At 41.4% G+C, this 14,061-nt stretch overlaps 1 protein-coding gene across 4 annotated transcripts; it reads right to left on the bottom strand.

The window, feature by feature from the left end:
• Positions 1-1,547: 1,547 nt before the first annotated feature.
• On the bottom strand, positions 1,548-11,157 carry LOC147888921 (LDL receptor wingless signaling/trafficking chaperone). 4 transcript variants are annotated; one of them, XM_087392721.1, is made up of 4 exons: positions 10,722-11,157; positions 10,425-10,553; positions 5,211-5,386; positions 1,548-1,688 (listed from the first exon to the last, which is right to left on the bottom strand). In XM_087392721.1, exons 1-3 carry the CDS (start codon positions 11,046-11,048, stop codon positions 5,222-5,224), a joined length of 621 nt encoding a protein of 206 aa, XP_087248847.1. In that variant the 5' UTR covers positions 11,049-11,157; the 3' UTR covers positions 1,548-1,688; positions 5,211-5,221. The 4 variants fall into 4 exon arrangements, with proteins under 4 accessions (XP_087248847.1, XP_087248844.1, XP_087248845.1 ...); XM_087392719.1 differs by lacking the exon at positions 1,548-1,688 and adding an exon at positions 4,802-5,069; XM_087392720.1 differs by lacking the exon at positions 1,548-1,688 and adding an exon at positions 4,802-5,062.
• Positions 11,158-14,061: the final 2,904 nt, after the last annotated feature.

Raw genomic sequence — 14,061 nt, 5'->3', positions numbered from 1 at the left:
ATATAGCAACACCACATTCACACATGAACAGAGAAACACTCACGCATTTATCCGAAGAATCAACTATATGTATATTAAATAGATAGACAGTTATATAGATAGACAGGCATATATATATACACACACACACGTAGAAAACATGTGTGTGTGTGTACCTGTATATGTACACACATAAATTAAAAAATAAATAACTTAATAGTGATCGAGATGCAAGAATTAGTGAACATTTGCACTAGCTATGAGTTGGGAGCATTAGTGAGTCTATGTACATTTGCACTAGGTAGTGACTTGGGAGAACTAGTGATTAACTTGGGAGCAGTGAGTCTATGCACCAAGTGGTGATCTCAGAATATTGAACCAAGTGGTGATCTCAAAATACTGACCATTGCATAAGTCACTAGTTAGATACCTTGTGTGCTAAATAGTGAAGTGTATGTACTAACTTTTGGTTTAGTGCGCTAAGTAGTGAACCTAAGCAATAACTATTGACTACTACACAGTCACTACTTACTCAGTAATCGTGGCTTCCATTTTTACTAACTAGTGAACCTTTGCACTAGCTAGTGAACTTGGGAACTAACTAGTGATTTGGGTTCACTAAAACCGTTGAAAAGGTCACTAGCTAGCTCGGGGAGTTCATCTCCAAAATTTTAGTGTACCCCCAAGCTAGCTAGTGACCTTGTGCACTAACCCTGCTAACCAAGTAGGAAACTTGGTCACTAATTGATGGCCTATGCATGGACTAGTGACCATGTGCGCTAACTAGTGAGCCTGTGCACTCACTCTAGCTAGCTGCCTAGTTCGTCACTAGTTAGCTACTTGGCTACTTGGGTCACTAACGAGCTACACCTAGGAGAAGGGTTGGGTATCCGACTGGTAGCAAGAAAACAAATCAAGAATCAAGTTATGGTCTAAAAGAGAATAACGAAAATTAATCCATTTGATACAAACAAAATGGAGGAGCAATTTTGGTTCATCCTACTTTCATTAGAACTCCCAATCAATTTTTGCCATAGGTCTGAAAGACACTCCCTACTCTCTAGCCCTCAAAAAGCAACTCCCACATCTATCTAGCAAAATATGGATAGCCTTTGTTGAGATTTTAGTGAGTTTTGTACGCTTAAACTAGAAGATCTTTGGCTTTACCTACAATACAGAAATCAGTGCCAATGATCATGTACAACTTCGTACCTCTAGCAAAAAAAATTAAATAAATAGGCATGTAGCCACAACTTCAAAAAACTAAACATTTGACTTTGCTTCAAATTATAGTCTGAATCTTCCCTTGGATTGAAATTACGAGAAGTAAATCTTCTTGATTTACTTTTTGGAAGGCGGCTCATTAGGAAAAAAGGGAGCTCATTTTGAGACCTTTTAGGATTTAGAAAAATAGGCTCTCAACCAATCAGAAGAGGGCCAACGTAACATTGGAAAAATACAAAAAATCATGTAAAAATATAAAATAAGTCATAGTCAAAATCTTTTCCTTTTATTATGTCTGACATACATGATCTTCAAAAGATGATTTTCTGTAGTATTTGATGAAATCGTGTTTTTGTGCAAATCCCCCATTCCGGGCATTTTTTCCCTTTTCCAGGTCTCTGGGCATCAATTTTCAGTGTCTCCAAGGTCGATTTAGGGGTTTTGGCCTGGTTTGGACACGCTGGCAATGTCACAATCATCAAATACTGCACAAAAAATCAAGGATCTTATACATGCATTTAATGTGAAGCCTAAGTACTAAACTGACATTTTTGCAATAAGTATCCGTATTTTATGGCATTTTTCTTATTTTGAGGGCAACAAAAATAGGTAAATAGTGAATTTCTTAGAGGGCCCCAAAATGAGTTCCCTTCTTTCTGAATGCCATATATATTGATTTTGTCCTTTTACATAATCTCCTCCTCATCTACTCTCTTCCCTTGGTGGCTGATTTTGGTTCCTCTCTAACACTCCTCTTGCCTCTTTCCTCTTGCTCATCTACTACCTTGCCACCTTTTCACAACCTTTCTCCATCACCCCACCCCCTCCCTTCACCACTCTTGTCCCCGTGCAATGTGTTTCTAGCTCATCTCACAACCCTCATCCCTCCCCTTAACCTCTCACACTCCAACTCTCTACAACCACTCTCTCCTCACAACCCTCTTAAGGAACACCCCCCTTCCCCGCCCCCTAATCTCGTGATCTTCAACACCTACCTCGTGATGCCTTTTACCTCCAATGTCTCTGCACACTCGACACAACCCCTCCCTACTACTCACTCTAAGAAATCTCTCTAGTACACACGATGATCCCCCCCCCCCCCTCCCACTTGGCATTTCTCCTCTCCTACCACCACTTCACACCCCATTCCACTCAACCTATTGTCCCACTCCTGCAAGTAGCACCCCCAACCTCTCCTGCGACCTCTAGAGACCCTGACTACCTTTACTCTCCTGTCTCTCTCCCTTAACCTCACCTCTCCACAGGGCTAACATCTACAAATGACGTGTGATATGATCCAATATATAGCTTTTCACATTGCACTCACCTCAATACGTGTCACCATGTGACCTCCCCAAAAATTGACAAGTAGCTCTCTTCATTTCCTCTTAACAAGGAGATGAAGCTTTGAAAAACCGTAGCTTTCATTAAGATGAAATTTTAATGTCCTGACAAATGGGAAAATTGGTCTATCTTACAAATATGCTAATTCATTCCACCAAATAAGCTAAAGCTTAATTATTATATCATTGTTTATTCACCACCTTCTTGGAATTAGATTAGTATAATGAAGGTTGGTAGTTTTCAATCCATGGCTTCCTATTCTTCCAAATCAAACTTTTACACCACATAATGAGTTGCATGTCATCATTTGATTTGGAAGAAAAGCTTAATCATCAAGAACACATTGTGAGTTTATTTGGAGCAATTAAACATATGGAGACCCATGGATTCTACCCGTTCATTAATTCTTATCCATTCTTATGTACATATTTGATAGATAGATAAAGAGATGGATAGAAAGAGAAAGAGAGATTTCTATGTATATTATAGCAACAAATGTGTGCATAATTGCATGTGTGTGAGAGAGAGAGAGAGGTGTACAGACACATGATGCACACGCGTGCATGCGTGTGTGTGTGTGTGTGTGTGTGTGTGTGTGTGTGTGAATATTAAAAATTGGCAACCTAGATTTTAAATGTTCATTACTGTATTGTCCATTCAATTCTAGTTGCATACATTCAATTTTATCTGCCCTTGATGATGTTTGCCAAGCAAGATATCTCTTTCTTTATGTCCACATTATGGAGCATTTCTAGCCATGGGGGATTGAATATTCTTAATATTCACTTCCATATCTATATGCCTAAGGGTAAAATGATGCTACAATTCATACAAAGTGATCGCCCACAGATACTTATGATGCGGAATTCAATTTTGCACTTCTCTAGTACAACTTTTGGCAAGTGACAACCCTCTCACTAGGATTTTCTTTTGGGACATATAGATGTAAAATAAAGGCATGCTCGTTCGTTTCGCAATGCTTTCTGATTGAAAGCATATACTCATCTCAAATGGAATGGCAAGGATACTCTTGCAAGTAACTCCTTGCGTGTTGAGGGCTTTCCTTGGTCAAAGGTATTCTCATCACCATTTGCTTTGCAAGAATCTTGCTGTTAATATTTTCTTTGGACAAAGGAATTTGATCAATGGAAGATGTGATTAATTCAAATGGTATGGTTCTCTCTTTTCCTAATGATGTCAGACAATTTGCATTGGGACAACATTATAGGCCACATTGGTCTCTACCATCACAGATGCTACTTGATTATTTGCCAATTCTCCGTCTTGAGACGTTGTAACACCTTGAAGACTGGGTTCTTTACTCAAATGATAGTGTTTGCTGTAAACTACCATTAGCAGATATCATGGTTGCATCAACTTATAAGGTCTTACTTCCTCCGCAATAGGTTGCTCTTCATGCTAGTCGCATTTGGTTCATCACACACTCCTCTCGGTAGTGGTGCCAAAGATTGCACTACATTTGGGCTTCTAAACTTCCTTATCGACAAAGGTTCTTCTTGTGACAAATTATGCTGGAGTTCTCACCGTTCGAACGACTTCTAGCTCTTCCTCATATTGCTCTTGCTTCGTGTCACCAATGTCTCCACGAGACTCTATGCCTCATTTTTTTTTGGCAATGCCTTGAATTTTATGATTTCCTATTGTTGCTAGACAAAGGATTCTAGCTTATTTTCCCAATGCTTGTTTTCACAAGCATTTATGAATATTTGGTTTCATCTTATAAGGCAAGGCTATGATCTTTTCTTTTACTAGGGTCGTTATGGGGCGCTATGGACTCTATGCAAAGTCCGTAACCATCGAGTCTTTGGTGATCCATCTCCGACTAAGTATTAGTTCTTCCAGGCATCCTTCAGGCAATCATTATATGATTGTCTACATGCACAAGTTATAGATTATCCAACCTCATATAAAGATATCTTTTGAGAGCTTGTAATTGGCTGTCCCTTTTCATGGGACTGTTCTTTGTAATATAAGGACAACTAGATTTCACCCTTTAAAAAAAATGTATGCACACATGCACATGTCTATAACAAGAGATGCAAGCGTATACACACATGCACAATAGATCCAAGCACATGCTCAAAATAACAATACAAATTGAGCTCATGATAGTCACCTGTGTAAAACAATAAACTCGATCACGTAGCACTACCCTATAACCACAAATCATCATCAATGGCCAAATGATGGGTGTGGAGCATGTTTAAACAGATGCCCTTAGACATGCACATATCCCCACACCCAAAATACACGAAAATCCATACATAAACAAGTAAATTTTGATGCCGGAGTGGCCCTCAAATGGTGTTTTGCTTTCATTCAATTTTTTGCTTAATCCTCAAGAAACATGTTAGGCTTTGGTCCTTTGCAACCTAGGGATCCAACTTGTGTGGTTCACAAGGGAATACTGTGCTACAATGCACTCCGTAATCGCAATTAAGCTCACTTCTCATGGATTATAGGGCAGCCTTCACTTTGGAAAGATAACAATAATCTATGCACTTCAAATCAATGACAAGATAGGTAAAGAGAAACATTTTCGCGTTCTGTCCTATCTTTGTAACAACTTCACAAAAAACCTAAGCTTCAAAGAATTTAAACAACAAAAATTCAAATCGAATTTTATGAGCTTCACGACTCACCCTCGCTCTTTTTATAGCTCATCCTTTTTGCCTTTGCTTTTTGCCTTTGTAGATTCTGCTTCTTTACGCAACTTTTCTACCACTACCTCCAGTGGAGGATCTCCGGGTCGTCTATATGCTTGTTGACCAAGTTTGAATTCATAAGCCTCAGATTGACTCAGGATAAAATCTTTAACCTGAAATTAAACAAGCACTAAACATTAGTACCGAAAACAAGAGAATTCACAAGCAAGAAACTCGTTTTTGCAACATTTTTGTTGACTAGTCAAATTTGTCAATGTAGGCACATGATTTTAAGGTTGCATAGTAAGCTGCCTTGCTACACAGAAAGGTTACAAAGTTGAGCCAATACATCCTCTCTCTCTCTCTCTCTCTCTCTCTCACACACACACACACACACCCCTCCCTCTATATGCATGCTTGTATGTGACATTGCAGCCCTTCAAGGGACAACAATGTCACCTCGAGGAAGTAGAGTCAAAGAGTGCTTTATCAAATAATGCTTGTATACATTCTATGCTTCATGGATCACCCAAGTCAATGTGACTAGTAACCTTGACCTTGATTATGTCAAGAAATAGAAAGACTCACACAGTCTTGGGATCGCACAGCAAATTAATAGCTTCAAAACCATATTACAAACTTCTGAGCAAGAGATCTCGAGCTATGAGTAAAACTAGAATATTCTTAACACCATCATTTATCTACAACTTATAAGCATGGCAGGATGAGGGCATAGACACAAAACTACCACTACACGAGAGGACTATGAGTAGTGACAAGCAAACACAATTAGCGCAGATACCACCACCTTTGCCTACATCACGAATACAAGTATCTTGGCTAGCTAGGGAATCACCATCACAAACTCCACCCTAAGAGTAGGTTTCACTTGACCCTCGGTCCTGCAGTCAACAAGTAAATCACCTCGCTCTTTAGACACACCTTGCCCTGAATGCCTTCAATCCAATACAGCTCCGAGTGTGAGAATTGTAGTTGAGCTCTAGCCCAACCTCAGAGGCAATGCTTTTAGGCACATTTTCAAGACCCACTGACAAAGGGCTGGCTTTTTGACACACTACTGAGACTGACTACCATGTATGCATCACCATTCCACGACCTCTCAGAAGAAGAGTGGAGGAGATTTGAGCGGCTACAGGTAACAATGGTCTCTAGGATGATTCGCAATAGATAGTGGAAATTCTCAGTCCCCCATTAGATAGTGCAAGCAGAGTTCGCCATGACACCTCTTCAGGTTAATGCCCTTTTCCAAACAATGACTTTCCAAACAGTATGGGCCTTACCTCACTGGAGATTACCAAGACTAGCACTAGAGTCATCCATACAATTAGCAAAGAGTGGGGCCGACGCAATATGGTATACATGTGTATCGACATGGTTTGCCAGTCACGGTATCCAAATGGACCAGCTTCCCCCTTCCAGTACAACATGGATGTACCACCCAAGTCGATCCCTTGAGATGAGATTAACCGTATGATGATGACACACCTCAACTCACTTTAGTTACATAGAACTGTGTTCACTCTCACTTTCAATGTATTAGGCGGTGATAGCACACTTCAGCCAAACTAAATTTACATTATACCACATCTGACTCCTTAGCCTCTATTATTTCTCCTAAGTGAACAAGAGAAGCAGTTGGGCTCTCCCTTCCCATATTTCATGCACCGGATTGTACTTTTCACATAGCTTGGCTTTTAGCCTTTTGGAAACGTCAGGCACACTTGATCGAGGTCCGACCTATCATAGCTTTCCTCAGAGGAGATCGACCGGGACGAGGGGTCACTCTGAACATAGCTCAATGGGTTCAGAGATCGAGAAGACCACGCCCTCCTCTGCCACCACAACGTGAGACGGCCAGACAAATGCAAATCCGAGATATCTTCGCCGCTCATAGACGAGCCACCACAATGCCGGGTTTTAGATTCTGAGTTCTAGTTCCAGTTCCATCTCTTTTCTTCCCACTTCAGATAGCACATGATATGACATAACATGACATGATATGATACCACATGTTTTGTTTTTCGATTTTTGCTTGAGCTATTGAGCTCTTTTACTTCAGCATAGTATAGTACTCAGCAAGGGCCTTAGTGCGCCCTTTGCTCCAACCCTTTGTGGCTTGTATGAGTTTTTTCCCTTTTTGGTGTTTTTCGCTCATTGTCCCATAGGCCTATGAGGCCTCTTGCAGACATTAATATCTCTCCCTCCCTCTCTCTCTCTCTCTCTCTCTCTCTCTCTCTCTCTCTCACACACACACACACACACACACACACAAACTGATAGCTTGGAGAGGGTGTGACTCCTACTAGACATCTAGGGCTAGGATAAACTGGAAGAAGTTAGTTGGATTTCTCAAGAATACTTAGGGTTCTCCCACATGGGGGGTGTCTCTTGATTCTATTGAATCCTAAAAGTGAGACTTTACAATATCTTGGTTGCCAAGTTCAGATCGACAACTCCACAAAGTAGCAAGTAGAGCACACTATAGAATGAAAACTTTTGTATTAGCGTTCCGCTGAACCGTTTATCTCAAGTAGAGCACACTGTAGAGTATTTCAATTAACAATTGAGGGCTCCCTATGAACCAACACGAATGAGCTTCATTAAATACCAAGAGACAACAAGTTCAATATCTAAGATGCACAAACACATTGCCCTTCTCAATTTTTGGCCCCAATCTTAGAGCTTCCACCCAATGCTACTATATTAGAGCATTCTCCTTGGCAAGGAGAGTCCTGGTCGCCAATCAAGCCTTCCTTGCATGAAAATAACTATAGTTCTCCTACTTGAAAAGGAAGGGAGGCATTTTGGCATGTACATCTAATACAACTCTTTTCTATGGGCTAATTGCGCAACACAAAGGGATCATCCAAGACATGGTTCCTTCAACATCATCTTCCTTGTAATTGACATCCCATCATTTGGCACATGTTTGAGCTTGATGACTATAGTGATTAACTAGGCACACACTCTCAAATTGCAAAGGTCCATTACCCAAAGCTAAAAGTACACCATCACTCCTACCTGCTGGGTAAAGGAAACTAGAGCCTCATGACATGGAGGGCTGAAAACATCACTTCCAATTGGCATAACGGACCTTTTTCCTCACATTTTGGGATGAAGGCCTCACTGAGGATCTCTTTAGGAGCCAATGAGTGCCTATTGAAAGATCCTAAAACCAGCCCCACCCTACATATAAATTCCCCAAATTTGGGAATGCATTGCAAATGGGATAAACTCAAAGCCAACACGACTTACACAACCAATCTTACATGTTGTAACTTTGAGACATAGAAACAAATAAACTCGTTTCACCAAAATCGAAACTTTGAAACATTTCCAACAGTTTCAAAATGTTAGAAACTTGATCAACTACCAAACTTACCAAGACAGCTTTCTATCAAGAGTTTCAATTTACAAGCATGCCTTTTTGCATGTTTGTTGGAAATAGAAGATAGAATCACTCAATCCTCAGGATAACCTTCAACTCCAAGTAGACTAACTCTCTTGATCACAATGACGCTCACCTCACTCAGAAAACACAGCACATGGAATAAAAAAGGAAAGGAGAGAACTCAGGGTATACTCATCCACCAATAAGTGGGAAAAACACGCTCAACTGTGAGCACTACAAAATATCCAGCAAGGCTGGGATAAACCGAACTCAGAACTCTCTCTACTACTACTCCTGGAGTGCTGCCTGTAGTGGAAGGCTTCAGCAAGCTTTGGATGAGTGAAGTGAGGGGGAAGGGTGGCTCTTATAGGGGCAGGCAGCCCTGGAAATAGGCCGACTGCCTAGTCGGCTCCCAAGGCCGGAGGTCAGCCCTTTATTGCTGGCTGGCTGATCTGGTCGGCCCTTTACTGGCCCCAACCAATCCCCAGGGCAGCCTATCTAAGGGGCTGCCAGGGGGTTCATTTCTCCTGCTGCTCCTGCACTTTTAGGGCCTGCCATGTAGCCTCCTTTCTGCTCTGCTGCTGCACAACAGTCCTCCCACCCCCTATGATCTAATGCCTGCTTGTCCCCTCCAATCGGGGGCTCATAGGTGGGAGCATGGATCCCTAACACCCCCTCTCAATGACACAAGTTGTCGGCAGTCAGACAGGACACCAGCTCCATGACTTTGTCAGTGATGAGCTCACGTACGAAGTGGTAATGGACTTTGATGTGCTTCGTCTGTGCACGAAACACTGGGTTCTTTGCGATGGCAATGCAATTCTAGTTGTCACACATAACCACCGTCGCCGCCTCCTAAGTCATGCCCTCTGCTGCACAACAGTCCCTCCCACCCCCTACCCCTTCTCCCCACGCTCACAGGGAGGGACATTGATCTCTAACAATATTCAGTCTCTTACAGGAAACATTTTCACATTTCCAACGCCTATGGAATATAAGGTCTGTATCTAGCATCTTTTACTACACCCAAAAGAAACTACAATTTTTTAAACGTTTTGAAATTTTTCGAAACTCCAAAACCTTTCAAGTTTTAAAACAATTCTGTGACTATGCTTTGAGAACATCAACCCCCTTTCACTGTGCACTGGGACCCAAAAGAGCAATCCTAGGACGTTTAATTTACTCATAACCAGCAAAAGAGTATGCAAGACATATCTTGGAAGAGCTAGCTCATTTCATAAGTAGGAGAGGACCTAAAGAAGCAAAGCTGCAGGTTGGAGGTCTCAAGCTCATACGTGTTGGTCAGATGCAAACATGCTACCTCTAAACGTTGCCCAAGTAATCTGAAGGTGCCTTCGGCACACCATTGCAATCAGAAGGGCATACAACGAACCTCTGCGGAGCCAAGCAGCAGCACAAATTCTACAATTGATATTTATGGTGCTTTGGAGATAAGATATCCTCACATTGCATGAAGGACCCAGCCTTTCACTATGAGCAGGATTGGAGGTATACGATGACAAGCGAGACAGTTCGTCTCTGGATCACAAAACTGCAAATTCGCTTGGGCGCCTTGCAGAATGTCACAACTTACACATGAGCCAAGGGTCTAGACCTATGCAGTGAAACTCACATTTGCCTATTTGTATTGGTTTGGCTGTATCTCTGTATCTGGCAAAGGGTCGAAGAAGATCTCCCTACTGGGTAACTGTCCCTTTCCCCCCAGATTGAGAAATATATTCTCAGATTTAAAATAACAATGCACATCAAATCGACCATGTTCGTATATTGCTCCTGACCTCCACAGTGTCTTGGCCGTCTTCAATAATGAACATAATGGTATTCAAGTCCACCGCCATTATTTTTGCGTTGATCGACCCCGTCTTCAGTAGATCGGTCCATTTCTTAGCAATCCTCGTTATCTCCTCCTGCAACAGACAGATCCGAGAATCGTGAGAGCGACCTCGATGAAAACAAACAGCTGCTGACGACAGACACTCGACACGTTAAGTTAAGTGAAGTGTATACAATGAGAGGAATCAAGGACAAACGGCAGCTAGATGGAGGGGAACGACTGTCATTGTTTGATGTATTACCTTTGTGCGACGAACATCGAGACGGAGTTTGACGAATCCCATAGAAGTGCCATAGTGTCGTTTAAGCATCTCCTCTTGGATCTGGGAGGGATGAAGGGAAGTGAGATCGGGGGGAGGGTCAAAGGGAGGGGCAGGTTTGGGCTTGGGCTTGCCCCAGGCTTTCCAATCTTCGTCCTCTTCATTGTCTACGACGTCATCGAGCTCGTCTGGAATATGGATCTTTTTGGAGAGAGCACAAGGCCACGAATGCAGAGACAGGAGGACGACGACGACGACGACGACGACGAGGAGGTCTAAACCTACTGCACCTTTACTTACTCCTGCCATGGACACACTGTCTTCAAGTTTATGCTTGATATGCCCATAGCCTATAGGAGCTTTCAAAACTCCAAGTATGGAGTGTGCACGTGCTACAAAAGAACACTTCCTGTTTTTCGCATTGACTTATATACTCTATACCTTGGGAAAAAATGGTCCCAACCACATTCAAATGTATTTCTATCCTTCTCTCCAAAGAGTTAAAAGAACTAGGGATGGGTTACTCGGGAGCCCATCATTTCATGTGTTTCAAAGGCAGTGACTAGGACACATTTCAGCATTCCATGCTTTCAATCCCCTAAGAAAGGAATCCCGTTTTGGCTTCCAGGGTCTTGAGGCCATGGTCCACGATGGGAGAAAAAGTGGCTATTCCCATTGTAAACCCTTTAGGATGGGAGTAATGATGACAAATAGATTCCCATCCAGAACCCATGCTAACGCCATCCATGTGCTAAGGCCCTAAAAGGGCTTCCCTGTACTGCTCCCACTAATTTTTGTAACTCTCTGCCCAACCACCATTTGTAAAAATGCCGCCCCATGAAGGCTTACCTTTCTCCAATGTCTCATTCAAAAAAGCCTCAAGGTAGGTTCTCCATGCTGTCACACCTAATCCCATGGCTGTCAAATATATTGGGCCAATGAGAATGTTTATGCATTGCAAGGCTGGGCTAGAATCCTGAAATTTCAGGATGTTGGCATGGAGCAGCAATACCATCCCAGCATGCTCACACTTGCATGGGGATGTGAGACTTGCATGCTAGTGGGGCTAGGAGAGGGCTAGGATAGCCCCACTAGCATACACGGGGAAGCCCTCTAACAAAACTTACCATAGATTACGTGGTCATCTCACTAGTCAAAACACATCTACAGATCAAGGAAGACTCCTATATCATGAAATCGACAATACAATGTGTCTACATGTACTATTACCACACAACAAAAACTAACCACATACATAGCGACCATCGTATTGGATAATGTCTATCCAATATTATTTTACCAAAACGAAATGATTTGTTGCCATGGCCATGATGTCTAGATAGCTCCATAATGTGCTCAGTGGATGGCTAGGTGGTGACTAGAGCTTGCATGTATTTCAACACTCCCTCTCAAGCTTAAGTCCAATTCATGAACTCCCATCACAAATTGAAACTTTTCAAACTTATATATAAGCAAAAACTTTGTGAAAATGTCTACAACCTTTCTATATGTCAAGTCAATTTTCCCTACTAATAACCTTCTCCTTGATGAAATGATAGTCAACCTTTATATGTTTCATCTTGGCATAATATTGGGTTACTAGCTAACGTATAATGCTAATGCTATCACAAAACATGATAAATGGCATGCTACCTAGCTCTATAAATAAATTGCACAACCAGACTGACTCATAGGCTAATATGGCTACCCCTTTGTACTTAGCCTCAATAGAAGACAAATTAACTATAGGTTGCTTCATTGACAACCAATTGTGATGGTTGCATTGCCTAGGCTGAATACATAAATAAATGTAGACCTACGATTTTGAGCACTACGTTCCCAATCCACATCTATGTATCCATGAAGGGTGAGCTGCTCAAAAGCTCTATAGTGAAGTCATACTGCACATTAGACTTCACATATCTCAAGATCCTTCTCATGGCATCTAGATTTGGCTTCCTAGGTAGTCACATAGATTAATTCATCAATAGAAATGAGTAATTGAGATCTAGCTTAGTGATGGTCAAGTAGGTTAGACTACCAACCATCTGGTTGTACATGGTAGGATCCTCAAGTAACCAACCTATAGCTGCTCTAAATTTCGTATTATCCCCAAGTGTCATTGAGATAGCTTTACAAGCCATCATTCGATAGACCTTTCAATGGTATATTGCATGTATAGCATCCCTGTATCATGGCCATCTCTAGCAATTTCTATGCCAAGAACATACTTACTAGAGGTCCCTCGAGCCTTTTGTGTAAAAATTTGTTTGTAGCTATCTCTTACCGGCTTGGACAACAATGTCACTTCTCCTTGTTAACAAGCTAAGATCATCTTCATAGATGATCAGCTAATATCATCTCATAGATGATATTAGCTAAGGTCATATGTACCTCCTCCCATATATCACCATTCAAGAAGGCATTCTTAACATCCATAGCTTTGAGTTGCCACTGCAAACGATGATCCTTATTATTGCCATCTTGGCAACATGCTGCATAATATGTACCATATCATTGTGCCTTTGGCAATCTTACATCTACATATGGTGCCATTCCAATTATGCTTTACCACAATTACACTTGATATACAAACTTCAAAATACATAGCGATCGAGTTGCAATAATACCAGTAGCACTAGCAACATTAGTGTTAACATGGAATCACCCACAATACTAACCATCAAGCCTGACAAAACATAGGTCCACCTAGACATCCCTAACTAAACCAAACAAAGCATCCACTAGGATCCTCGCCGCATCGAATGTGCTCCTATTATATACTTTGCCATTGTTAACATGACTATAAAACAATATAATATCCCTAGCAAGTAATGTAGGAAATATAATTTTTGCCACATCCCTCTATATGGATTGCAACCAATATTTCCTTACTACTAGACAAAATCAAAGATGAGGGCTTCTTGCACAAAGCCACCCTCAAAGCTAAGTTATCTCTCTTTCCCTACATAGAACTCTATGAAGGCACACTTCCCAAGTGTTTTTATCTTATTAGGGCATTACTTCCATCTTAGTTCCTAGTTAACACTCTCATTCAGTTCAACTCTATAGGCTCTCACAGCACGTGGCTATTTGGACACAAACAAAACCTTGTTCATTAGCTAAAGTACTCATAAGTTTCTTAGCTAAAGCATTCTAAGCTCCAATTCTCCCACTCTTGCACTTGTAAGAGGCTAGAAATCTTTCCCTTTTTTATTCCTCAAGGTGTAAGGGCCTGTGAATCTCAATAGCACCCTCACGATCTACTTTTAGATATGGGGCAAGAAAGAGGGTGGAAAAGACTTGTAATGATAAATGTAAG

Source organism: Dipteris shenzhenensis, chromosome 21 (assembly GCF_047967505.1).
Source record: "Dipteris shenzhenensis isolate YYH24624 ecotype China chromosome 21, Dip_SZ_1.0, whole genome shotgun sequence".
In the NCBI taxonomy this organism is placed as follows: domain Eukaryota; kingdom Viridiplantae; phylum Streptophyta; class Polypodiopsida; order Gleicheniales; family Dipteridaceae; genus Dipteris; species Dipteris shenzhenensis.
Note: the sequence above shows the minus strand (reverse complement) of the source record. Positions and strands in the feature narration are given on the sequence as shown.

Bases quoted from the DNA above. Each gene is read 5' to 3' on its own strand.
- LOC147888921 (XM_087392721.1), bottom strand. From the start codon at position 11,048: ATGGCAGGAGTAAGTAAAGGTGCAGTAGGTTTAGACCTCCTCGTCGTC. The intron at 10,554-10,721 runs GTAATACATCAA...TGTCTGTTGCAG, and splicing joins TCGATGTTCGTCGCACAAAG to GAGGAGATAACGAGGATTGC. The intron at 5,387-10,424 runs GTCAGGAGCAAT...GTTTAATTTCAG, and splicing joins ACGGCCAAGACACTGTGGAG to GTTAAAGATTTTATCCTGAG.